The sequence below is a fragment of the Muntiacus reevesi genome, chromosome 2, assembly GCF_963930625.1.
Source record: "Muntiacus reevesi chromosome 2, mMunRee1.1, whole genome shotgun sequence".
Classification (NCBI taxonomy): domain Eukaryota; kingdom Metazoa; phylum Chordata; class Mammalia; order Artiodactyla; family Cervidae; genus Muntiacus; species Muntiacus reevesi.
The window spans coordinates 25,193,069-25,219,156 of record NC_089250.1 but is presented as its reverse complement, the minus strand read 5'-3'; the positions used below and the strand labels follow the sequence as shown (position 1 = coordinate 25,219,156).

General features: G+C 40.5%; 1 protein-coding gene across 9 annotated transcripts in view; it reads left to right on the top strand.

Annotated features, from left to right (window-relative positions):
* The window catches only part of PRTFDC1 (phosphoribosyl transferase domain containing 1), a 94,946-nt gene extending 69,368 nt beyond the window's left edge, over nt 1-25,578 (top strand). For 2 of the 9 annotated variants that reach the window (XM_065919561.1, XM_065919563.1), the window contains 8 exons: nt 4,090-4,155; nt 15,898-15,915; nt 17,291-17,373; nt 17,857-17,903; nt 19,707-19,828; nt 20,261-20,417; nt 21,722-21,798; nt 24,724-25,578. In XM_065919561.1, coding sequence (XP_065775633.1) covers nt 4,090-4,155; nt 15,898-15,915; nt 17,291-17,373; nt 17,857-17,903; nt 19,707-19,828; nt 20,261-20,417; nt 21,722-21,798; nt 24,724-24,777 — 624 coding nt within the window. In that variant the 3' untranslated portion in view covers nt 24,778-25,578. Of the gene's footprint in view, nt 1-4,089; nt 4,156-15,897; nt 15,916-17,290; nt 17,374-17,856; nt 17,904-19,706; nt 19,829-20,260; nt 20,418-21,721; nt 21,799-24,293 lie in introns of all 9 variants that reach the window. The other 7 variants (XM_065919562.1, XM_065919564.1, XM_065919565.1 and 4 more) reach the window with 7 other exon arrangements.
* Nucleotides 25,579-26,088: the final 510 nt, after the last annotated feature.

The window sequence follows — 26,088 nt, the reverse complement described above, 5'->3', positions numbered from 1 at the left end:
AATGAGCAGGAACCAAAAAGATGGCAAGTCTGTTTAAAAGGAAGCAAAAATATTGACATAGGAGTTTTCAAACTTTTTGGCTCCCACCATCGTACCTTGAGGGAAGATTCCCCAGAGGAGGGCATGGCAACGCACTCTAGTATTCTTGCCTGGAGAATCCCATGGGCAGAGAAGCCTGGGGGGCTACAGTCCCTGGGATCACACAGAGTTGGACATGACTGAAGTGACTTGGCATATCTTACCTTGAACTCAGTCAATACACCAGAGATAAGTGGAGCTTCTCCGGGAGAAGCAAAGGGCAGACATCCAAGCCACTGCCCTGTGACCTCCTCTTTAACTCTAGGTGGCTTAAAAGACTCAGGGACCCAGTTAAGGGTCATGTCCTATATCCACCACTGGTTGAAAAGGAAACACTGGAACTGATTCATCTCTCCTTGTTATCTGACTTGGTACCACATGTTAGAGTTTTTGAAAAATTTTTCAACACTTTGGAACATTTTCATTAGAAGCTCTCCACTTTGATCATTGAAACTTCTTATAATGAACTGTTTGTGTTTTTTTTTTTAATATTTCCTTACTTATTTGTTATTTTTGGCTGTGCTGCGTCTTTGTTGCTACACATGGGCTTTCTCTAGTTACACTGAGCAAGCTCTACTTGGAGTTGCAGTGGGCAGGCTTCTCACTGCCATGGCTTCTCTTGTTGCAAAGAGCGGGCTCTAGAGCCCAGGCTCAGTAGTTTCAGTACACGGACTTATTTGCCCAGCAACATGTGGAATCTCCCCAGACGAGGGATCGAACGTGTGTCCCCTGCGTTGACGGCAGAGTCTCAACCACTGGTCACAGGAAAGTGCTATAAGGAACTGTTTATAGTGTCATTGACCTTACTGAGCAGAGGAGAATAGCTGAGAGGAAGGATGAGGCTGAAAAGAAGAGGGAAAAAAGCAAAGTTAAGGCATCTGTGGAGACTGAGAATGTTGAGAAAGTCTGCGTGTATGGATTCTGAAGCACGTCTCTCTGACTTTGGAAATGAGTGGCTGAGAGAGTGATTATTTTGTTTATTTGTTTTCTTCACTCGTCCCCTTCCTGTTCCTCAAAAGGAATTCAGGATATTTATTCTTACTTGGCTACATGTTTTCCTGAACATTATCTAAACAGTCCAAATTCTCTTTTCTACGGAGCAGTCACTGTACATGCTGAGCTCTTTTTTGTACCTGGAGACCAGGTCACCAAAACTAGTAATTTCCAGTATGCTTCTTTCTGAGGATGCCTGGACTAAATGTCAGAGACTTCCTTTGCTCTTTATTCATTTGTTTTAATTTTTTAAATTGGATTATAATTGCAATGTTGTGTTGGTTTCTCCTGTACGACAGCGTGAACCAGCTATATGTATACATATATCCCTCCCTCTAGAGCCTCCCTCCCACCCTTCCTTCGCCATTTAAATAAATCCACACAACCATTACCAGCATTTCTACCAAGGTATGTATTTCTCCTAGCCATTTCAGCGTATATATTTTACTTCCTTAGTACAACCAGGACCCAGTTCTTCTCCACGGTACTCTCAAAGATGCACTATTTATTTCTACCTTCTAGGAATGTTGTGGGGGATGGGGATTGTTAACACAAGAATAATGCCTCAAGCCAGGCAATTCTAGAACTGAACTGGTTTCCCTCACTTACCTTTTTTGGGCAAGCTACTCTTAACTCTTATTGCCTCCAGTTCCTCATTTGTAAATTGGGGATTAAATAATACCTATTCTGAGCTCTACTGAACCTTAGCAAGATAGATAAATTCATTCATATACGAACTTCTAGCATACAGAAAAAAAACAAAGAACCACCCAACTCTGGAGGCTTGTATAACTTGCTTTAAAAATCTACAGAGGTAGCAAAAGAAACTATAGGTCAATCTTAACTTATGAAGATTAGATGAACAATCCCAAGTAAAATATCTTCAAATCAAAATCAATGATGTTAAAAAAAAAAACAAAAGGATACATCAATCCTAGGAATAGAAGGATGTTTTTGAACCACTGTGCAGAGTGATTGCATCAATGACCCTAATTAAATGACTTCCCTGTGTCTATGTACTTTGTTCTGTTACTTGATGATTGCTTCTCAGATTAATGCTGGTCTTGTTCGTATGACTTGCTTTGCTAATGGGACAGTAAAAACTTGACTCAAGCAAAGGTGTTAAAACAAAAAGAAAAACAGCAAAAGATCAGTGGATTCTGGATAGTCTTTGATTTTCTCCTTTGGATATCAGTTCCCATAAGAAGAAAATTACTGGTTTTATCTAACTTATGGGGCACTTTCAAACATTTCAAGCATTGTCTCCACTCCTTTGCGGTTAGGGATAAATGCTTTCAAACTGGAAGTAAGAACATTTTAAGGTCATTTTTTTTTTCTCTTGAGCAGTAAGGTGAAAAACAAAATGCTGCTTCATTGGTCACACTATTATATTGGTTGATTGACTTTTTTCTTTTTTCCTTTCTGATGACCAGTGCCGTGACAGTGTATCTCTAGGTCTAGACTCTGAGTTTCAAGTGACAGAATCCAATTCAGACTAACCCAAGAAAATTCCTTTAGGGGAATGAACTCCCTCCCCAGAAGAGGCAGGGCCTTCTTGCCAGAATAAAGGAGAAAAGCACTGAACTGGCCAAAGCAACAGCAGTAACCGAAGATACTTCCTGGTTTAGCACATCGTATGTCTATTCCCTTTCTTGGTGTCTTCTCACTTAGGGTATCATTCGGATGAAGGGACTGCAGTGTCACCACAGTCTTGCTTGGTCATGAAACCAATTGCTTATAGGATGTCCCCTTCAGTTCCTCTGATGCATCTTTGCAAGGAAGCTAGAAAATAAGTTGCTTGCCTTCTGCTATCTTTTCTGCCCCCATGTTATTCTATTGTGATATTTACTAAGAAACAACCCATATTTTATTGTATGTGTGTGTGTGTGTGTGTGTGTGTGTGAGGTTTAATTGAGGCAGAATGATGTCCCGTATATGAATACTGTGAAAAGGAATGCATATAACCTCTAATAGGACTTAAGTGAAAAGTCTTTTTTTTTAAACTGAAGTATAGTTGATTTACAATGCTGTGTTAGTTTCTGGTGTACAGAAAAGTGATTCAGCTATGTGTATACATATGTGTGTGTGTGTCTTAGTTGCTAAGTTGTATTTGACTCTTTGTGACCCCATAAACTGTAACCTGCCTGGCTTCTCTGTCCATTGGATTCTCCAGCCAAGAATACTGGAGTGGGTAGCCATTCCCTTCTCCAGGGGATCTTCCCAACCCAGGGATCAAACCCAGGTCTCCTGCATTGCAGGCAGGTTCTTTTACCGTCTGAGCCATGAGGGAAGCCTATACATATATATCTATATCTATATGTATATAATATTCTGTTTCAGAGTCTTTTCCATTATAGGTTATTACAAGGTATTGTAAAAAGTCTTCTAAACGGGATTCTAGTCTCATATTCCTGAATTCCAGAAAGTTCCTGAGGCTTCATCATCCTTGTCTCAAGATCTAAGTGTAGTAGTTCCTGATCTGTGGCCTTTTAGAATTGCCCATGATGCAGATAAGGGATTGGACCTACGTTGGTAATGAGGAGAGGGGTCTGTAACCTCTCTGGGAACCACAGTGTGATTGTTCCCCACTGCAGGGTTGTAACTGGGGCTGTTGGCACAGCTGACAAACGCTAGGCCCCCTCCCCAGCTCCCCCCGCCATAGCCCCAACCACCCCAGGGAAGTCCAGGAGCATGACTGTCTTCTCCAATTCCATCTGCCTCAGAATAGGCTCGGGCACCTTCCATGGTTTTATTTTGTTCCAAAATTAGATTTGCTTGTCCTCTCCCCACTCCCTCCATCCCCTCTCCATACAGGCTCGGCTGTCAGCCATTAGGATGCTTTGTCTCAAGCACCGTAGCAGGAGACTGGCTCTTGGTAACCATAGGCAACCATGAATCAGGACCAGCTATTTGTGCTATATTTGCAAGGCACAATCCAGCTCCTGGCTGGGTAGATGGGGAAACGTGCTTTACAGCTTTTCTTGTATAGTAAAATATTATTTCCCCCTTTCTGTTTAGAATGACCAGTCCATGGACGAGATGCAGATCATTGGAGGCGAAGATCTTTCGACTCTGGCTGGAAAGGTTTGTTTATGTGACTCTGCCCTGTACCCACTGAGGCCTGGGTGTTGCAGGGAAATCAGTAACCTTCATTTCAGGTCAGCGCTGCAGTCCATTTCAGATACTCTCCTGGGCTTGCTAATTCATGCAAATGAATGTGTGGATCCTTTTAATGATTCCTCCTTTTATAAAACACTCCTTTTATAATGCTTCCAAGGCCTGACTTGGACCAAATCTTTCGTCTCCAAGCTTCCTTCCAATCTTATTTCAGACAACCTCACATTACAAAACCCCCTTAGCACTCCTTCTTCTCTTTCCCATTTTTTTTTTCCCTACTCACACTTTCAGGTACCTCCTGAAAGGGAATTCTTTTCCTTTATTTGTCTGGTTTTCACCCTTCATCTCCTCCTGGGCACCAAAGCACTTTAGTAAGGCATTTAAACATGTTTGTTGAAGTGTTTAAAATTTAGGCAGGGAATTTTGAAAAAGGATATCTGAAGACTTTTTCATTTTTTAACACTTTGCCTCCCCCCACCGCTGTCCCCCGTTGAAAAAAATGTATCCCATGAGATTATGAGGCAGGCACCTCTGATGTTAACTTGGAGTTCCAAATCTGCCAAAGCTTAATAATTACGTGAAAAAAAACTCTTTGGATTCTGACATAAATCCATGCATTGGGAAGGAAGAGTGTTTCATCAAGCAGATGGTCTTTGTGCAAGTGTGACCTGAAATGCAAGTTTTGCCATGAGTGAAAGCAACACAGAATTTGTTTTTGTTCAGCTCTGCTGACATTATCTTGTATTCATTATCCCTGAGCAACTTAAGCTTTCTAAGTGAAACGAAGCAGTCTGTTACACAAGCTTAATCTCGTATCTGTAGTTGTTACTGGTTTGCAGTGCCCACCTGGGGAAGGGATAACAGCCATATTTAATAAAAATGTGTATAGTAACACTAGGAACATTGAAGAGCCAGAAGGCCTAACTGTCGAACAGCATCCTTCCTCTCCTCAGAAGATAGCTTAGTATCTGAGTGTTAAATTGCTACCTAGTAGTAAACTGCATCCTGCAGAAACTGGAATTCACTTGTTGGTGTTAATGTATGTATCACAAGGCCGCCATTTGATGTTACTACATCACTGCATAATACAACATCCTGGAAAGATTAAAAAAAAAATCAAAACTATTTTCAGAAATTCATAACTTTTAAAGTAACGCCAAAAAAAAAATTGCACAGAAAAAGTGCAGTGTTTCTCTCCTGCCTTCTAAAATCATCTTGTATTTTGTTTTAAAGTCATTTTTCCTCTTATGTGAGCACTGGATAGTCCCTTCCTTTAGGAGGTAGAGAGAGGATAATGGTTATAATGTTTTCAAAAAAGAGAGACTGAGAAGAGATTGAAGAAAGGGGAGTTTCTTCCTGGGGGTGGAATGAGCAGAAGGAATGATAAGGCTATGCCTCAGTTTCCCCTTCTGCAAGTACTGCAAAGACCACCCCCCTCATGAGAAAATAGATATCGTGGAAGTTCAGGTAGGAGAAATGGCAAACCAGCCAAACAGTAAGTGTGAGCAGAGGTTGGCTTCAGTTTTTTGCTAGCATGACGAATAGTTCGTCCAGGTTACCAGGTGCTGTTAGGTGACATCTTTCCAGTCACTGTGTGTGCAGAGATATATGCATTCAAATTCATGGCAAGTAGAACTCCCTGGGCTTCTTGGGTAACTATTTCTAAGATGTATCAACATCAATTAGCCAGGTTCTCAGCTGTCATGACAACTTAAGATTCTGCAGTTCAGGGTTCCTAGGCTCACATCAGAAGTCAATGTTTAATGAGCCAGTGTAGACCACATTCTGTTCTCTCACATACATCTGGAATCTGTCCATGTCTTTCCATCTCCCTGGTAACATTTCAGGTCTAGACCTTGCTACTCAAAGTGTGTTCTAGGGCAGGTGTCAGATAAACTTTCCAGGTGAGTGTAGATAGTAAATATTTTTTTCAGTTTTGTGGCCCATACAGTCTTCTGTTGCAGCTATTTCACATTGCCGTCATAGCACAAAAGCGGCTATTTGCAATAGATGAAGTGCAAACAAATGGACATGGCTGTGTTTCAACAAAATTTTGATTACGAAAAACAAGCAGCAGGCCAGATTTGGCCAATCAGCCATAGTTTGCTGACCTTTGGTCTAGGAACCAGCAAGGTCAGCAACTCCTGGAGACTTATTGAAAATGCAGTACCTCAGATCCCACCCCAGATCTGCTGAATTAAGTGTTCATGTTAATGAGATGCCCTGATGATTCTATGCACATTAAAGTTTGAGAAGACTGGTCTCTAAGGCGAGACAACCTCTATCCCTTTTCTGGGCGGCTGTGAGCCATGCCTAACTAGTCTCCCTGAACTTCTGCCTTCACTTAACTGTTGTTAAGACACTCAATTGTGTCTAACTCTCTGCGACCCAGGCTTCTTTGTCCTTCACCATTTCCCGGAGCTTGCTCAAGCTCATGTTCATTGAGTCAGTGATGCCATCCAACCATCTCATTCTCTGTTGTACTCTTCTTCTGCCTTCAGTCTTTCCTAGCATCAGGGTCTTTTCCAATGAATCAGTTCTTCACATCAGGTGGCCAAAGTATTGGAGTTTCAGCTTCAGTGTCAGTCCTTGCAATGAATATTCAGGATTGATTTCCTTTAGGATTGGCTGGTTTGATTTCCTTGCAGTCCATGGCACTCTCAAGAGTCTTCTCCAACACCACAGTTCAAAAGCATCAACTTAACTGTTGCCACCCCTCAAACCAGTCTCCAAGAAGCAAAGGAATTTTCTTAAAATACAAATTGGATCCCATCACTTGCCTACTGAAAACCTTTCAGCAGCCTGTCAATTAGGGTTGTCAGACTTAGCTTAAAAAAAAAAAAAAAAAAAAAAAGCAAGATGCCAGGTTAAATTTGAATTTCAAATAAGCAATGAATACATTTTCAGTATAAGTATGTCCCATGCAGTATTTGGAACACACTTGAACTAAACTGTTGTTCTTTATCTGAAATTCAAATGTATCTGGATGTTCTATATTGTGCCTGGCAACCCAGTGCTCTGAGATTATAATCCAAACTCCTTATCACAGCCTAGGAGACCCTGATGATCTGGTCCTGTCTCCTTCCCGACATCATGGCACACTGTTCACCGCCTCCTCTCAGGCCTTCACTACACCGGCTAAGCTCCTTCCTGCCAAGACCCTGGACAAGCTGTGACCTCTGCCTGGAATTCACTTTCCTCCCATCCTTCAGATTTCGGCCTAAAGACTTTTGTGTCAGAGAGAGGCCTTCCCTGAGTCTCTAAAATGAGCACAAACTCCTCCCCTCTAAGCCCCTGCCCCCCTATTCTCCATTAGCCTCTGTATCAGCACCCTTTCCACTGAAGCCCTTTCTATAATTTCTGGTGTTTATTTGGGGCTTATTTTTCATTTGCCTATTTCCCCACCAGGATATGGAAGGAGTGGAGGAGTGAAAAAAAAAATTCACTTAACTTTCTTTCCCCTTAAAAGAATAAAGGCCTTCATATGGCTTGCCCTCCCTACCCCTTCTTTAGCTTTTCAGAAATAGGCTATCCATTAGGAGTTTGAGAGAACTATAAAAACAAATTTCAGGAATTTCCCTGGTGGCCCAATGGTTAATTCTTTGTGCTTCTTTTGCAGGGGGTGCGGGTTCGATCATTGGTTGGGGAATTAGGATCCCACATGCCGTGCAGTGCAGCCAGAAAAAAAAATTTCAGAGGCCCTCTAGCATCTTCTCATCACGTAGAATTTATACCAGCTGGGAAAAAACTTGAAAGGCACATAACAATGGACAGGTCCTTTTTTAAATGGTGGCAGAAGAAAGTCTGAAACTGCAATAAATATCTGCCTGGGATGGAAGATGTATTGGATGAATATCTGCATTGGAAGGGTTGGTACAGGTCATCATCTGACTTCTCCCTTCTCATAGAGTAATCACACAATTTCTCAATTAAAAAATTCACACTGAAGTTACATTTATCATTATATTACTGCTCTGCCATGAACTTGTTCATGCATTCTCTTTTAATGCTCAGCATCCAGGGAAGAACATTTAGGGGGTTAGGGGGTCTTTCCACACGAGACTTTTCCTTGAGCTTAAAGAAATCCGAAGAAGGAATGATTTCTTAGGATTGTAATTGTCTTAGAAGAAGGTGAGGTTTTACTTGGGACCAGAAGGTCAGGGAATAGTGCAGAAGAGGGAGAGAGAATAGCATGTAGAATCAGGGAGGAAGAGGAGAAAACAGCAGAGCCAGAGAATAGGAGTGGCCCCATGTGACTGAAGGAAATTCATCAAAAAATAGCAAAATAATAATTAAAAAAAATGAAATTGGATTTGGTTTATAGAATATATCGGGGACTTCCTTGGCAGTCCAGCTGTTAAGACACCTCACTTTCACTGCAAGGGATGTAGGTTTGATCCCTGATCGGGAACTGAGATACCACGTGCCACACAGTGTAGCTAAAAAAAGGAAAAAGCCAAAAAAAAAAAAAAAGACTATGTTGAATAATGAGTGTAACTTGCTCAGAAAAGCAAAGGGGAGCCCCAAAAGTTGTTGAGCTGAGGTGACATCAAGAAGCTGTGTTTTAGGGAAATGCACCTGACCAACAGACAGAGTTACCTGAAAGAAAAGAGAGACTCCAGGTAGAGAAACCAGTGGGAAGATGATGTGGTTTGAGCACTTGAACTTCAGGAGTGAAGTGGAGTGAAACAGAAGGGATAGCCCTCTCCGAAGGAGCAGGATGACGTCAGTGGTTCCTGAAGAAGGGAAGGTTAGAAAATCACCTGTGTCATTTCCCATGTGTTAGAAACCCAATAGGTTTACTGTGTCACTTAAGTCCTCTGTAGATGCCCAAGTTAAAATACTTAGGAAAGGGAGACTCTAGACAGCCCACATGCTCGTTTCTGTTTCCAGGCTTCTTTTATTACCTCTTCTGCCTGCGTCATTTCCTTCCTTCCTTCCTTCCTCTCTCTCTCTCTCTCCATCTCATCCTTCCTTCTTTCCCTCCTTCCTTCCTTGCCTCTTTCTTTCTTAAAAGCAAAAAGAAGAAAGCTCCCCAGAAAGGCTGGCTGAATCATGGTTCTAAATAGGTCATGGCTGCTGAATAAAGAGAGCTGGCAATGATTCATTTCAATGGCTCCTTCAGCTCACAGCGTTAAAAGTGTTTCATTCGGGGTGTTTAAGCTGCCTGCACAACGCGCTCTCTGGCTGATTTTTTTTTCAAAGTTGGTTTAATCCTAGTACTTCATAAAATGTGTGTATCCTTTAAAGCAAGGCGATTTTATTCATGTTCAAGAGAAATCTCTGAAAGGGCGGAATAAAACCCAAAAGCACAGAAACAGGCCCAAATCCGGCAATGGGCAAACATAGATGTGCAGGTTAAGTGCGAGATTTCAGGAGACCTACCACTGCACCTCCCCGCCACCCCCACCCCCACCCCGCCACCTCAAATAAGTTTCTAATCAAATGCCAGAAATGAAGCATCAGAACCTGTCGAAATTTCCTCCTTGCCTGTCTGAACTATTTAAATCATTCCTTTCTTTTGCATTTGACTAGGCTGAGAACAGTCGTGGAAATGCCCAGTGACTGATGATTCTGGCAGTTTTGTGAATTATCACATAAAATGAAATGCTGGACTGCATGCCTTTCTCCATGGGGTTTATAGTCACACTCCTACGCAGACTCAGCATCCATGCTCAGCTCAGCATCACTCCTGCCATCGTCCCTCAGCGGGGTGCAGCCACAGCCACCAAAATACATTGCTGCAGATTAGACTGTGGTGTGCTGGTCGCTTTACATTTTAAAAGACTAAAAGGAATAACCTATTTAAGAAAACCATTCTGATTTTCATCAATCTGTCCTTTCTTTTCTTTTTCTCTTTCTTCCTTCCTTCCTTGCTTTTTCTTTAGGAAACCCAATGGGATGAGCTTCCATCAGGATCATGAAATAGCAGAGATAGGACATACCGTGGAGGTTCCCCATAGGATTCTTGCCTGGAGCTCCCAGGCTGCAGATTTCATTGGCTTTCTGGGAGGAAATGAGCTAGGTGTGATGAGATGACTACGACAGTAACTGGCGAGCATCTCAGATTCAGTGATGGGAGACAGCAGATTGGAAATGTTTAAAGAGGCACAGTGTGTTCTAGAAAAAAAATTCCCAAGGCAGCCCGCTCAAGAAAATGGGAGTTTTAGAAGATTTCTTAATGCAAAATTAAAAGCAAAAGACATTTAATAATAGCTCAGTTAAGGAGGAACTATACATCATTAAGTAGAAAGATGGGGGGGTGGTATATGATGAGCTAGAGAAAGAAAGGAGGTCAGAATTGTTGAGTTGTTCCACAGGCATTTCCTAAGCACCTACTACATAACAGTTTCCATGTTATATACTGATAGTATAAAGATGGGTTAGTCTTCCTCTCTTAGCTTGTGTCGCCAATCTTGGTCCACTAAAGTGTAAAGAGATGAGTTTTCTTAGATAGTATTGAAAAATCGCTTCCATAGTTGGGGTAGTCACTTTCTCTCTACTCTTGGGCTACTTCTTATTTTGCAAGGCAGAGCCAGTCTTCCAAAGGTATTAAAGTCATTGCTCTTGTTCAAGGTAAGCTTTTCACACAACAGGCAGGCCACTAAAGATCCAGGAGTCAATTCATGTACCACTAATGAAAGGATTTGAAAACATAGCTTATGTTCTATAAAGGAAAATAAATATATATATGATGGTTGCTCTGTAGAGCCAATAAAAAACTCTTAATTTTCTGCTTAATCCGTTTTCAATAGCAGATGGTTTTTCTATACTAGTATTCCCTTGCCCATCATTTTTGATCCTACTAAATAATTTTACTTTTTTAGTACTGTTCATACATAACACAGGAAATTCTTTCTGTTGTTACAGATTTTATCAACCTGTTTGCTTTCTTGATCCTCCAAAAATTCTTTGAGAAAGACAATTAAACCATAACTAGTCAATGTTTTCCTCATTATAATCCTTCTAAGAAAAAAGAGCTTAGAATGGGACTTCCCTGGTGAACCACTGGCTAAGACTCCATGCTTTCAATGTAGGGGGCTGAAGTTCAATCCCTGGTCAAGGAACTAGATCCCACATGCCCCAACTAAGAGTCTGCATGCCTTAACTAAAAAAAAAAAAGAGGAAGAAGAAGAAGATATACTGAAAATTGAAGATCCTGTATACCACAACTAAGAGCCAGTGCAGCCAAATAAATATTTTTAAAAAGATGAGCTTCCTGCAGAAAAAAAAAAAGGCAGGAAACAGTAAGGGTTTTTACAGTATTATAAGACAATGGACTATGATAGGAAAAACAATTAAGAACTTCAAGAAAAGTAAACAAGCTCTAAAAAGAGATATAGTATACTGCTTGACTTTTTAGTGGAAAAAAATGTAACCTGTATGAGAAGATACAGTCATAACAAGGTAATATTGGGGCATGGGGGAAGGAAGTGAGATAGTGTGAAAGAATATAGTAAATAGATAATGTATAAAGTTGTGAGAATGAGAAATAGAAGTACAGAAAGAGAGACTCTTCTAAATTAAAGGACATTAAAGATCATTGCATGTTCTTAGACAAGCCAGTTACAACAAACACCATTTGAAATATATATATATATATACTTATGATCAACCTGGATAGCATATTAAAAAGCAGAGACATTACTTTGCCAACAAAGGTTCATCTAGTCAAGGCTATGGTTTTTCCAGTGGTCATGTATGGATGTGAGAGTTGGACGGTGAAGGAAGCTGAGCGCCGAAGAATTGATGCTTTTGAATTGTGGTGTTGGAGAAGACTCTTGAGAGTCCCTTGGACTGCAAGGAGATCCAACCAGTCCATCCTGAAGGAGATCAGTCCTGGGTGTTCATTGGAAGGACTGATGCTAAAGCTGAAACTCCAATACTTTGGCCACCTTATGCGAAGAGTTGACTTATTGGAAAAGACCCTGATGCTGGGAGGGATTGGGGGCAGGAGGAGAAGGGGACGACAGAGGATGAGACGGCTGGATGGCATCAGCGACTCAATGGACATGAGTTTGAGTAAACTCTGGGAGTTGGTGATGGACAGGGAGGCCTGGCGTGCTGCGATTCATGAGGTCGCAAAGAGTCAGACACGACTGAGCGACTGAACTGAACTGAACTGATGGCTGATTCATGTTGTTATACAGCAGAAACCAACACAATAAGGTTAAGCAGTTATTCTTTAAAAAAAAAAGCCATTTGAACAACTGGGGAAATTGTCCTGGGAAACCCAGTGAATGTGTACTAAGTTTATATGATATTAAGAAATTTGGGGAACTTCCCTTACAGTCAGTGGTTAAGACCCCAGCTTCCGTTACAGGGGGCACGGGTTAGATCCCTGATCGGGAAGCTAAGTTCCTGCTTGCTGTCTGGTGCAACAAAAAAGTAAAAGGAAAAATAAAAGAAATTATTGTCAAATACAGAAATGTGGTATACATACACAATGGAATTTTATTAAGCCATTAAAAAAAAAAAATCCAAGGAAATCCTGCCATTTTCAACAACATGAATGGACCTTGAAGGCATTATGCTAAGTGAAATAAGTCAGACAGAGAAAAACAAATTCTGTGTTGTCTTACCCATTTGTGGAATCTAAAACATAATAAAACCAAACAGAAACCAAACTCACAGGAGAAAAGATCAGATTTGTGGTTACCAGAGGCAGGGAATGGGAGCTGGTCATAGGTACAAATTTTCAGCTATAATAAAAATAAATACTACAGATGTAATGTATAACATGATAACTAGTTAACACTACTGAGTAATATAGGTAAAAGTTATTAAAAGAGTAAACCCTAAGATATGGCAGAAACTAACACAATATTATAAAGCAGTTATACTTCAATTAAAAATAAATTGATAAATTTAAATAAAGAGTAAACCCTAAGAGTTCTTATCACAAAGAAAAAAAGTTTTTGACCCTTTTGCTTTTTCTTCGTGTTGTATCTACATGAGAGGATAGATGCTGACTAAACATTGCAGTAATCATTTCACAGTATATCTAAGTCAGAGCATCATGCTGTACCCCTTAAACTAACATAGTGAAGTATGTCAATTATATCTCTATAAAACTAGGAGAAAATGAAAAAAAATAAAGTGAAATGTATTGTCAGTCTTGTGTGTCGTCGTCGTTGCTAAGTTGTATGCGACTCTTTGTGACACCATGAACTGCAGCATGCCAGGCTTCCCTGTCCTTCTCTATCTCCCAGAGTTTGATCAAACTCATGCCCATTGAGTTGATGATACCATCCAACCAGTTCATCCCCTTTCGCCCCCTTATCCTCCTGCCTTCAATCTTTCCCAGCATTGGGGTCTTTTCCAGTGAGTTGGCTCTTTGCATCAGGTGGCCAAAGTATTGGAGCTTCAACTTCAGCATCAATCCTTCTAAATATACAGGATTGATTTCCTTTAGGATTGACTGGTTTGATCTCCATGCTGTCCAAGGTACTTTCAAGAGTCTTCACCAGTACCACATTTCAAAGGCATCAATTCTTTGGCACTCAGCCTTCTTTATGGTCCAGCTCTCATATCCATACATGACTACTGGCAAAACCACTGTTTTTGTTAGATGAACTAATAGTTTTTGTTAGATGACCTAATATTTTGTATATGCATTGTATAAAATGCCATAACTTTAATATAAACATATAAGCATTTTGAAATACTTTTACCAGTTAGAAACACATCAATATCTAGAAAACGTTTAGACATTTCTATTTTATTTTAAACATGTGTATGCATTACCTTGATTTTAAAATGTGTTTAATTAATTTTGACACTATATCTCTGGATTTGTGTCTCTCCGAATTCTAATTCCCAGCTATCACTATATCTTGTAGTTGAAGCTAATCTCCTCAAGAATGACTCTTGTTTCGCAAGGCCCTGAACTTTCAAAAAACAGATTTAATTATGTTCAGTGCACTTCATTTAATTAGGCAAGAATGCAGACTAACAGTTTTAAAAGGTTTTTCATTGTAAGATTGAAACAAAAAGAGATTGTGAACTAGGACGTTAAATTAACCAAGTATTCTTCCAGTGTTCTGGTTGGCTAAGAGGCCTCAATCAAACTAAAAATGCACATCCTAACTAGTTGTGATGGATTGATGGTTAATAATATAGCAGACACATTGAGGATACCAAGGGGACTTCTCCATCAGTGTGATCCATGGGATATACTGTGGGCATGACCTATTTTTAAAACAGACAAAATAATCTTATATTTTAATGATAAAATTAAGATTCTTTCATGAATTTAATGAATAAAAATACTATACTTGAGAGGAAAACACTTCCAGAAAGATATTCCACCTAAGAATGCAGTTGACACATAAGGTGGTATAGTACAGATTTAACAGAGTGGTTGGTTGGTTCACATTTTCATTATTTAGATCTCTTTTGCATGAGAGATAAGTAAGATAACCAGAGTATATGGTTTGATAGAATTTTTAAAGTAGTGTATGAATCATAGGGATAAATGAAAAGTTATCTAAAGAAAGACATCATTACATTGAGGAGAATATCCAAACCTTTTTTTTAAAACAGGAATAGCATGTTAACACAGTGGTATTTTAATTTGATGGGGCAATATTGACATGTGACTACAAATCCACTTATTGGTTAATTTTGTCATTAATAAGTGTAATTAGTTATTGTTCCTTCATTCACAAATAACTACTGAGCATCTGTTTGCAGTATTTGTGCTAGTGCCTGAGACTATGGAAGTAAGCAAGAGAACTGTGATTCCCTCCATTTCTTGCAGAGTTTATAGTCTAGTGGGGAGAATAGGTATCATTCAAGAAGTTAAAATGAAACATAATCTGTGTTCCTAGGGGAGAAGCAGAGGGAAGCCTTGAAAGCACAGAGTGTAACTACATCACTAAAAATATAAACCAAGCACCTCCCCTTCCTTGGGGTTGAAAATCCAAGAGTAAATACCAGATCCCTGGAGATTGTGGTGGCTACCCTGGTGTAGAGGTTTCCCAGCTAAATATAGGATCCTTCTGCCCAGGGCTGTCTCCATTAACAATGCTGTTTATCTGGGAAGTTTGGTGAGCTTTGTATCCCAAAGGACTCAGGGAGGTCACTTGCCAGAATTATGGTGGTGGGATGACATTATGGATAATTCTTTAGACAGGTAAAGGATCTAAAATCAGCCTGCTTCCCTGGTAGCTCAGCTGGTGAATCTGCCTGCAATGCAGGAGATCCTGGTTCGATTCCTAGATGGGGAAGATCCCCTGGAGAAGGGATAGGCTACCCACTCCAGTATTCTTGGACTTCCCTGATGGCTCAGATGGTAAAGAATCTGCCTGCAATGAGGGAGACCTGCATTCGATCCCTGGGTTGGGAAGATCCCCTGGAGGAGGGCATGGCAACTCACTCCAGTATTTTTGCCTGGACAATCCCCATGAACAGAGGAGCCTGGTGGGCTCAGTCCATAAGGTCGCAAAGAGTCGGAAACGACTGAGTGACTGAGCACAGCTCAACACTAACCTGAATATAGATGCCAATGTTGCAGCATCCATGATTCCAGAAAAACTAGAAAAGTAAATCTGGAAGTCCTGGATTGTCTCCAAGCATTTGAGTTAGATGGAAGGTGGAGGACCAGCTAAGCTAACTGTGAAATTCTAACTCCAAGTAAAATATGTGTTTATCTTATGAGCCAGATTTGCATCATATTCTAAATAGTTTTTTTTTTTTTAATTTCAGAATGTCCTCATTGTTGAGGTAAGCTGGCTTTTCTTTATCCATACTTGGAAGTTGAAAGACTCTAATGGTGAGCTTCGAAGTATAGAACTTGTTATCAAATTGACCAAAGATTTATTGAATTCCCACTGTGTGCAGACTTCTCCAAATTTACAGAATAGAAGTCAACTAGAATCTGGCTTCAAATAACTTAGAATGGAAGCTTTGCAATAATAGTTGTTTGGTATTTTATCCTTTTGTATCTAATGCCACTCATGTCTAAATTGGTTCTTAGATCTATTTGTGAATCAGACATTTTCAAAGAAGAGAAGACTAGCCCACAGAACCAAATTTTTTTATTAGAAAAACCAAGGTTAGACCTCTCCTCACCCTTAATTCGTGTTTTGCTAGTGACCTCTAATGACTCGAAACAAGTCTCCCTTCAGCATCTAAATCATAAATACAATCAGTATAAAAATTTGCTATCCAGGGGAAAGCTATAATTTAATTCGTTTTTCTGTTTTGTTTTTTTTTTTATTTAAAAAAAAGAAGAAAAGAAAAGAGAAAGAAACAACGGGTCCTTTAGCCCAGCAGGCCTGTCTTATCAGCTGGCGAAAATTCAGGGGAGCTGTTTTTTGTCGCGCTTTTGTTCCAGCCGCCTGGGTGTGCCATATGTATGTGCCGTTCTGACTCAGACATAACCCTTGAAGTAGACCCTCCAGCGAAAGGCACTGCCCGACCCTGGCTAAATTCAGACCTGTTGTTTTGATAATCAGCTCCCGACAGCTGATTCCTGTCCCACGGACAATCAATTCCGCCTGCCCATTCTGCTCTAATTGCGCAGCAGCTCATCGGCCAGGGTGAGCCTCTGCTCGCGGCAGCCTCGTGCCCTCAGAGCTCACAGGCTGTCACCAGCTGCTGTCCACATACATCTCACTTCCCAGCCATCGAATCTCCTATTAAGTGGGGAGAGCACGTGAAGGGGGAGCGGGGGAAGCATTTATCTGTCCATTCAGCATATTCAGATGTGCATCCCAGGTCCATGAAAATTCATGCGCCCCGTGTTGTGCTACATTACCTCAGGGCCAAATTTAGTCCTTGAATGCGCATGCACGAGTCCAAGTGCACTCGATAAAGAGCCCCACATGCTCTCCAAACGCTGAATGTAGCCTTTTGACACAGCTCAAGGATTCTCGGAGGAAACAGTCACCAACATATTCCCCCCAAACCCAGCTTCCAGAAAGATGCACCTGTCTAAAAAATATAACCAGCTCTGCCTCCTACTTGGACTCCTAATTTGATGGCAATTCTAATTATGATGCATTATTAATAAGGACTAGACTCATCTGTCTGGATGAAAAGCCTTTTAATGCAGCCCAAAGGCATCTGGTTGAATTTGTCTGTCCTCTTTTCTAAGGATGTTGTTGGAACTGGGAGAACCATGAAAGCCTTGCTCAGTAGCATAGAGAAGTACAAGCCCAACATGATCAAGGTAGCCAGGTGAGTACTATGTTCACATCATCACTGCTTCTGTCTTTCCAAATCTGCCCAAGAAGGATGCTAACATAGGACGCTGGTTCCAAAGAATGCAGTCCATTCCAAACAACTAACCCTTTGCCCTGGGGCATTAGGGTTTGACCACACTGAACAAACAGCCCATTTGACAGCTAGCCTGAGAGAGAGGGAGGGGGAGAGGACATGCTTTGCTGTGTATCTGAGCCCCTTTCAGATGCCTCTGTTAGCTGTTTCCAGGAGCAGCTGGCCAAGCCCCAGTGCCCACGCCCCCTCCCTCCCTTTTATCCAGAATCTCACCGATAAGGAGCCACAGGGAATTCGAGGGCTGTTCTGATGCCCCACATGCTTGAGGGGTAAAAGAAAAAAGCACATTTCAAATATATATTTTAATGATGTTCAATTCTATTTGTAATTCACAAACATTTTATCTGGATCACTATAACACTTTTTTTGTTCTTTTAATGGCAGTTTGTTGGTGAAGAGAACACCTAGAAGTGATGGCTTTAGACCTGACTGTAAGTGTTTGGCGGGGGGCGGTGGATTGTCGGTGGTTTATTGGCTAGTGGTGGTGTTTTGTGTTTAAGACTCTTTCGTTTCCTAGTTGTCAGCATTCTATGTGAAACGGAAGCTATAAAAGATTTGATGGTCCCATAAATGCTCTGTGTCTCCAGCAACAGAACCGTCTACAACCAGGGGTTTTCATTTTCTAATTACACCTTTCCCAGGAACTCTGTTGTGTACATTGGATGTTTTTATTTTTAGGTTTTTCTAAAATCTTTGCACCTTCACTCCTAAGAATTCCGCTAAAATGGGGTTCGGGGGTTGGAGGGAGATGTGACCCCCCCCACCCCTGGACTGACTTGGATGCACGGGATTCCTGCCTTGGCCTCTGTCCCTACTCTGTGTCTACATTGGACGCAGAGAAGCACTGGGAAGGTTGAGCGGTTCTACCATCTCCAGGAACTGTGAGCAGAGAATGCACAGTGCTGACCTTCAGCAAGTTGGAATTTTAGCACACAAAGGGAAATCTGAGACTCTGCCCCACCACCTCCAAACACAAGTATAACCACACAGAGAATTAGAGCAAATGTCTCTAGATAGCATCTTCACACTTCAGTTCAGACATGTGTTCTCAAGGAGTTTTCTCATCTAAAGCAGTTTCCTCCATCCTCCCCAGGATACGAATAGTTGTAATGCCAGAAACGATAAACAAGCTGCTTGATTATTTATTATTCTAACACTAGAGGCGATTTTTTTTTCACTTGCATGGGCAGACTTCAGCTGGATTTTTATAACTTACATTTGCACTCAAACCTCTGGGATAATTTGGCTACAGTTCTCATCAGCAAGCTGAACAAACATTAGCATGAGAAGCATGCTATGGATGGGTAATGTGCTAGTGACACTGAACCAGTGATTCTTTATTCTGAAAACAAGTTGCATTCCTGGGTGGATGTCTTAAATCTAGACAATGTTAGCTCTGGCCAGATAGACCCAATAACATGTTCCTGTCTAGTTATTGGCTTGGGGAATATAATCTGAATATAGTTAGGGTTGGACAAGGTTAATAAACAGAAATCTTCTAAGGAAATAATCTAAAATACTATATAGAGAAAATTTCAACTGAAGTTGAAAGACATGCACTTAGACATATCCAGCTAGTTACAAATTTCTTGTGTCACAGCAACAGTATTAATAAAATAATAGCACTAGTAAGAGAATATTTTTTTAATTAAAAAATCGAAGTGTAATTGATTTACATTGTCATGTTAATTTCCTGGTGTGCAGCACAGTGCTTCAGTTGTACATATATATTTGGATACACGCATGCATGCTCGGTCATGTCCAACTCTTTGCCACCCCATGGATTGTAGCCCATGAAGCTCCTCTGTCCATGGGAGGCTCTTCTGTCTATGGGATTTCCCAGGCAAGAATACTGGAGTGGGTTGCCATTTCCTACTCCAGGAAATCTTCCAGACTCAGGGATCGAACCCACCTCTCCTGTGTTAACAAGCGGATTCTACCACTGAGCTACCTGGGAAGCCCATTTGTACACATATATATTCTGTTTTAGATTCTTGTGCCTTATAGCTTGTTACAAAATAATGAGCATAGTTCCCTGTGCTATACAGTAGGTCCTTATATATGGAATCTAAAAAATAAGTTGCAGATGAATTTATTTACACAATGGAAGAAGACTGATAGACATAGAAATTTTGGTGTGTCTGACTCTGTTTTAAGAGATACAAAGAGATGAACATGTTTAATCCTCACAGCTTTCTTCTAAAGTAGGTGCTTTTGCTGTGCCCATTTTACAGATGATGAAACTGAACACAGCCAGGTTAAAGAGCTTGCTGGGTCACTAAGCTGTAAGCATACACTCACTGTTGAGCCCAGGCAATCTGATTACTGTCATGGCTGTTACTCTTGCGCTCCATCTGTAAGTAGCATCTGCAACTGCAAATATAAGGGTAGGAACTGCACTCACTCACTAGCTAGAGACCAGTCAGCTCTTTCCTGGCTGTTCTCCTGACCTGCTGGTCCAAGGTTCTTTTTACAGCATGACAGCTTTGAAGGTTTGACCTTTTGAACCGACTTTTCCCCAGTCTGAGTTGCCCATGCCCGTTGTAGAGATTGCGTTACTCACTGTAAAGTCATCATTATCTTAACAACCAGGGGTTCCTGGGATTTGCTAATATTCTTTTAGCTAACTCAGAATCTTTGTTTTTTTGTCTTTCTTCCCGGATTTCTGAGGCTTTGTACTTTTTGGTCCTTTTTCATAGTTGACTTTTTCCTCTCTGCTCAATGACACTTGTATCTTCTGACACCTTTTCTTCTGCTCTGCTTCTCCTCTTTGATTATTTTTCTCAAGAAACCTACAGTTTGGAGGGATCAAACGGGCTTTCTAACAGTGACACACAGTGCAGTCCTTAGAAAAACAAGTCCCTCCCCTCTAGCACTTTCTGCGGGCAGGAACCAGTTGGTTTCTCCATGTGAAAGCATCCTTGATCAGAAGGACCAACGAGGAGGTGAGTAGTCAACCATGGCGGTAACTTTCTCTGTGCTGTAAGTCCACTGGCTATGCCAAAGTACTGTTTTGTAAAAATAAGCAAGTACATCTCTCATTTGCAATACTGTAATAAACTAACAGAAGATTCCCCAACGTTGGAAAGAATTTGAAAAATCAGTGGGCTATAGGCACATTTATTCAGTTTTAAAACCTGAGGAAGAAGAGCTATTTCATGCTCCTTAAGAATCCTTTTCAAGGACTTCCCTCGTGGTCTAGTGATTAAGACGTTACCAGGGTAAAGATTCCCAGGGTGGGAATCAGATCCCACGTGCCTCACGGGCAAAAAACCAAAACATAAAACAGAAGCAATACTGAAACAATTTCAATAAAGACTTTTAAAATGGTCCACATTAAAAAATCTTTCAAAAAATTCCTTTTCAATAAAAATCATCTTTCAATATATTCATTTTTTTACTTAACCTGAGTACCTTAATGGGCTGTGGCTCAGTGGAAAAGAATCTTCCTCCAAATGCAGGGGATGTGGGTTTAATCCCTGGGTTGGGAAGATCCCCTGGAGAAGGAAATGGCAAACCCACTCCAGTATTCTTGCCTGGAAAATTCCATGGACAGAGGAGCCTGGCGGGCTACAGTGCACGGGATCCCAAGGAATTGGATACACCTGAGCGACTGAGCGCACATGCACACTCTCATCCTGACCTCAGTGGAGACAGAGTTAATTGCTGTCATCTGCATTGTGGAGTCAAAGGCTAGCATTAGAGTAACCCTTAGCCTTGTCTTCCTCAAGCTGAACAGTCCCATCTCCTTTCACTTTGTCTCTCAGGTTTTGCTTTCTAGCCCTTTATCCAGCCAAGGACACTCACTGAGTTCAGTGGGAGGATGGCTTCCTATTCACATATTACAGCATTGGGATACCTTCTGATTGAACTGCGCTTCATGCTTTTTGCATTGTTTCCTTTGGCATGATATCATTGGATACTGCTTGCTTTGAAAAAACAGCACTATATGCCTGACTCAGACATACTTGTTATCCGTGGGGCTTCCTGACCCCTTTCGCAGCTTTGTCTACAAGGACTGCAGTCATTTTTCACTGTCTGTTTATTGGTTTGTCCTGTCTCCCTGAGTAGTCACTCTGGCCCGGGTCCTACTGCGTTCCTCTTATGCGTCGTTTGCCACTTTTCTCAATTCTTTCTGCCTAACAGAAGGTCCTCACATGTTAAGTGCCAGCAGCAGCTTATGGTGGCTTTATATTTATGTTATTTAAATTGTGTTCTTTTTTTTTTTTTCCTCCCTCTCTCTGTTCAGATGCTGGATTTGAGATTCCAAACTTATTTGTGGTGGGTTATGCCTTAGATTACAATGAATACTTCAGAGATCTAAATGTAAGTCTTGCATGCAAATGCCTAGCCCCGTTTTCACAAGAACATTGCAATGATACCAATTGAACAGATTTTTTAAATAGCCACAATGATGACTGCCATTTATTGAGTGTCTTCTGTGTCAGGATTGTTTTGGGCACTTGGCATTCTTAGTCTCAGTGAATTCCCACCACTGCCCAGCAAGGTTGGTATTAGGATGATGGAAGCAGTTATGATTGTCTGTATTTTGTATGAAGGAAATAAGCAGAAAGACAGCTTGCTGCTGAGTTACTCCATCGTCATCAACTGTGTCTCCATCAACCATACTAACTGTCAATACTCAATAAACTGTTTAGTGTCAGTGCTTGAGATCTAGAAGTTTCCAATTACAGTGGCTTGTAGCTCATAACTCTTTCACTTTGGGAGAAATGGCTATAGACATGAACCTTCAGGTGTGTGACCCTGACCACTGCTGAATGACCTGGAGGTAAAACATTAAACCCAAAGTGGACCAGTCCGTCTCTCTCCCCTGGGATTTAGAAACTTAAACCAAGAACCACAACGACCAAGAGGTTCGGGGTTTAGGCCTGGGCTGCTTTCTGGAGCCTGTTTCTGGCTTCCACTTGCTGCACTACTCTGCTCTTCCTCTGCCTTTGCGAGCTACCCATCTCCTACCAGTGACAGCCCCCCGCACCCCCCACCGCTTTGCTTACGTTAACCCAACGCCATTTCTGTTGCTTGCCATCAAAATACTTCTGACACATTTCTGGCTACCCAAAAAGGATCAAAGGAGAGTCGGTATTTGTGTTTACTACAACTGTTTCTCTCTGCACTGTAGAAGCTGTAACTTTACCAGTAGGACACGTCTGTCTCCACCACTACCTATATTCCACAACCCTCAGCGTCTATCTTGTTGTTTCAGACCTACAAAGCCAGATTCAGAAAAGAGCTCAAAACTCAAACAGTGAAGAAATTTTTGTCTTAGTGTAGTGGTCTCTTTAGATTTTACAGATACCTGCATGTGTACATATATATGTGCATGTGTATGTGCATATACATAATATGTGTGTATTATGTATATGCATAATACATACACATATAAATCCTTACACATATAAATAAATACATACTGGGTTGGCCAAAAAGTTTGTTCGTCTTTTCCCATAAGGTGGCCCTAGTAGCGCTTGGTTGTCTTCATTCAAAGCAATTTTGTTAGATTGTATTGTGATAGCTGTCATATCAGTGTGCATCTTTTTCTAAAAAGTCAAAATTAGTGAATTTTTGTGTAGCCATTTTAATATTGAAGATGGAAGAAAAAAGCAACATTGTCGACATGTTATGTTTTATTACTTCAAGAAAGGTAAAGACACAACCGAAATGCAAAAAAAGACTTGTGCAGTGTATGGAGAAGGTACTGTGACTGATGAAATGTGTCTAGCGCACTTTGCAAAGTTTCGTGCTAGAGATTTCTTGCTGGACACTGCTGCATGGTCGGGTAGACCAGTTGAAGTTGATAGCGATCAAATCAAGACATTAATTGAGAGTAATCAATGTTATACCATGTGGGAGATAGCCAACATACTCAAAATATCCAAATCAAGTGTTGAAAACCATTTGTACCAGCTTGGTTATGCTAATCACTTTGGTGTTTGGGTTCCACATAAGTTTCGCAAAACAAAAAACCTTCTTGACCATATGTGCACATGTGATTCTCTATTGAAACATAATGAAAACATTGTCTTTAAAACAAATTGTGATGGGTGATGAAAAGTGGATACTGTACAATAATGTGGAATGGAAGTAATTTTGGGGCAACCAAAGTGAATCATCACCAACCACACCAAATGCCAGTCTTCACCCAAAGAAAGTGATGTTGTGTATATGGTGGGATTGGCAGGGAATCCTCTATTATGAGTTTTTTCTGGAAAACCAAACGATTCTTTCCAACAAGTACTGCACCCGGTTAGACCAACTGAAAGCAGCTCTCAAACAGAAAATGCATAATCTTCCATCAGGATAACACAAGAGCGCATGTTTCTTTGATGACCAGGCAAAAGCTGTTACAGCTTAGCTGGGAAGTTCCGATTCATCCACTGTATTCACCAGACATTGCATCTTCGGATGCCCATTTCTTTTGGTCTTTACAAAATTCTCTTCATGGAAAAATAAAATAACAATTCCTTGGAAGGCTGTAAAAGGCACCTGCAACAGTCCTTTGCTCAGAAAGATGAAAAGTTTTGGGAAGACAGAGTTATGAAGTTGCCTGAAAATGACAGAAAGTAGTGGAACGAAACAGCAAATATGTTGTTCAATAAAGTTCTTGGTGAAAACGAAAACTGTATCTTTAATTTTTACTTGAAAACCAAAGGAAAAAAAAACCAAAGGAACTTTTTGGCCAGCCCAGTTCATATGTATTTAAATGAAGAGTAACAAAGTAGGAGATGATATTACTGCATCCCTTTTTCTGCACTTCTTATTTTGTTAAGAGGCTGATGCATTTAAATCCTTTATTGTTTCAGCACATATGTGTGATCAATGACCACGGCAAAGAAAAATATCGAGTCTAAAGAAGTAAAATTTTACCATCGCCTCTTCAGATAACATCCTACTTACGACTACACTCAGGAAGCCAGCTTGTAAAATTTGTCTCCCAGGCATCTTCACTCAGCAGGACTTAAAATGGAAAAAAAAATTTTTTAATGAATGAGCTTTCTTTCCTGAGATTATAACATAACATAAAGAGTCCCAAAGGTTTTTAAGGAAAAGAAAGCAGTGCTTTTATTTGACTTGTTCCAAATTAAACACTCCACCTTATGACTCACAAGTTCAGTCTACCTTCACACCCCTGAGAAACTCCTTCTTTTGTTTTGATAAAGTCATTATGGTTGATTACTATACCCGCACCTACTTACTCAAATGTTTTTCAGTTAATTTTTTTTTTTTTTTTAGTACTTCACTTTGGTGATATTTCACAGTCTTAAAACCTGGAAGCCTTTTCAGTGAACCTCTGAGCCCATATACTAGAAATGCAACTGGATTCCATACTAATAAAGGAGGAAAAGGACAATTTAATATAAATTTCAGTTTGCACACTTCTGACAGGCCATTATTATCTGCTTTGACAAAGCCTCTCTGAACAGCAGTGTTTGGTGCATCTTAATGATGTTATGAAATGGGCCTTTGCCCAGTGCTCTTGATTGGAGCTTCCGGTATGTGATAACGGTATGTCATGTATGCTTGGATTTACTCAACTGTGTTTAATACTCTGAATTTTAAATAGAAAAAACACAATGGCAGCAAGGACCCTGGTCTCTCAGCACCACTTGTTTATTCGTTTGAGACTTGAGCAAATAGCAAAATTGTGGGGGGAGGGGAAGGTGTTTTCAGTGCTTGAAACTGGGCAAGTATAAATTGTTCTTGTATTTCCGTCAGAGGGCCAGACACTATTATGTATTATCCTAAAGAAGAATACAGAGGCTGAATAATTTTTTTAAGTGGCCTTATGAGACTGATCACATAACCCAGTGCGCTACAGAAAACTACGATACTTAAAAGTTTTTTCTGAATAACATTTTTTTCCATTTCCACTGTTTTATGGGAGGTTTTCTAATTTATGGGGATTTTAATTGAAAATAAACTTGAGTGCCAATAGAGCTGTTTTTTCCTCACTTCCTAAAAAGAGCAAATGCAAAATAAATAACTAAGCAGCCTTTGTTTGGTTCTGAACTGTATGTGGTGTATTGTTATCGAGTTCCAGCTTCCTTTAAAGTAATAAAGAATAAGAAAACTTGTTATGTCTCATAACTGCTTACTGTTTTTCTTCCGCCTTCGTATCTTTTATATACTTGTAGCCAATAAACTGTGTGTGAGCCAGTAGCTTAAATATACGGCTGCATACGTCTTCCCTGTGGCTTTATTTTTGTTAACCTGGAAAAAATCCAGTATATGCACCAATATAAGCAAACGATTAAGCCAGGCTTGATCTGCTGCTTTTTTTTCTCTCTCTCTTAAGCTTGTTTGTAAGAACAAGGAATTTGAGTTGTAGAAAGAAGATTTTCCTGCATATCTTTGTTCCAGTCAGAGAAGAAAATAAACCACACCCAGCTATCCCAAGGGGCCGGCAGGCAGAGAGAATTCTTTCTAGCTTTGTTCTACAGAAGAATCAGTATCCATGTTATAGGTTGAAAATTTAATCTAACTGGCCAGTTTCTTGAACTATCAACATAAATCTTCTAAATATAATTTCCCACTATGCCACATTTATATCAGAGGACCTAGAAAAATCTAAAGGCATTTGATTTTAAATATAAAATT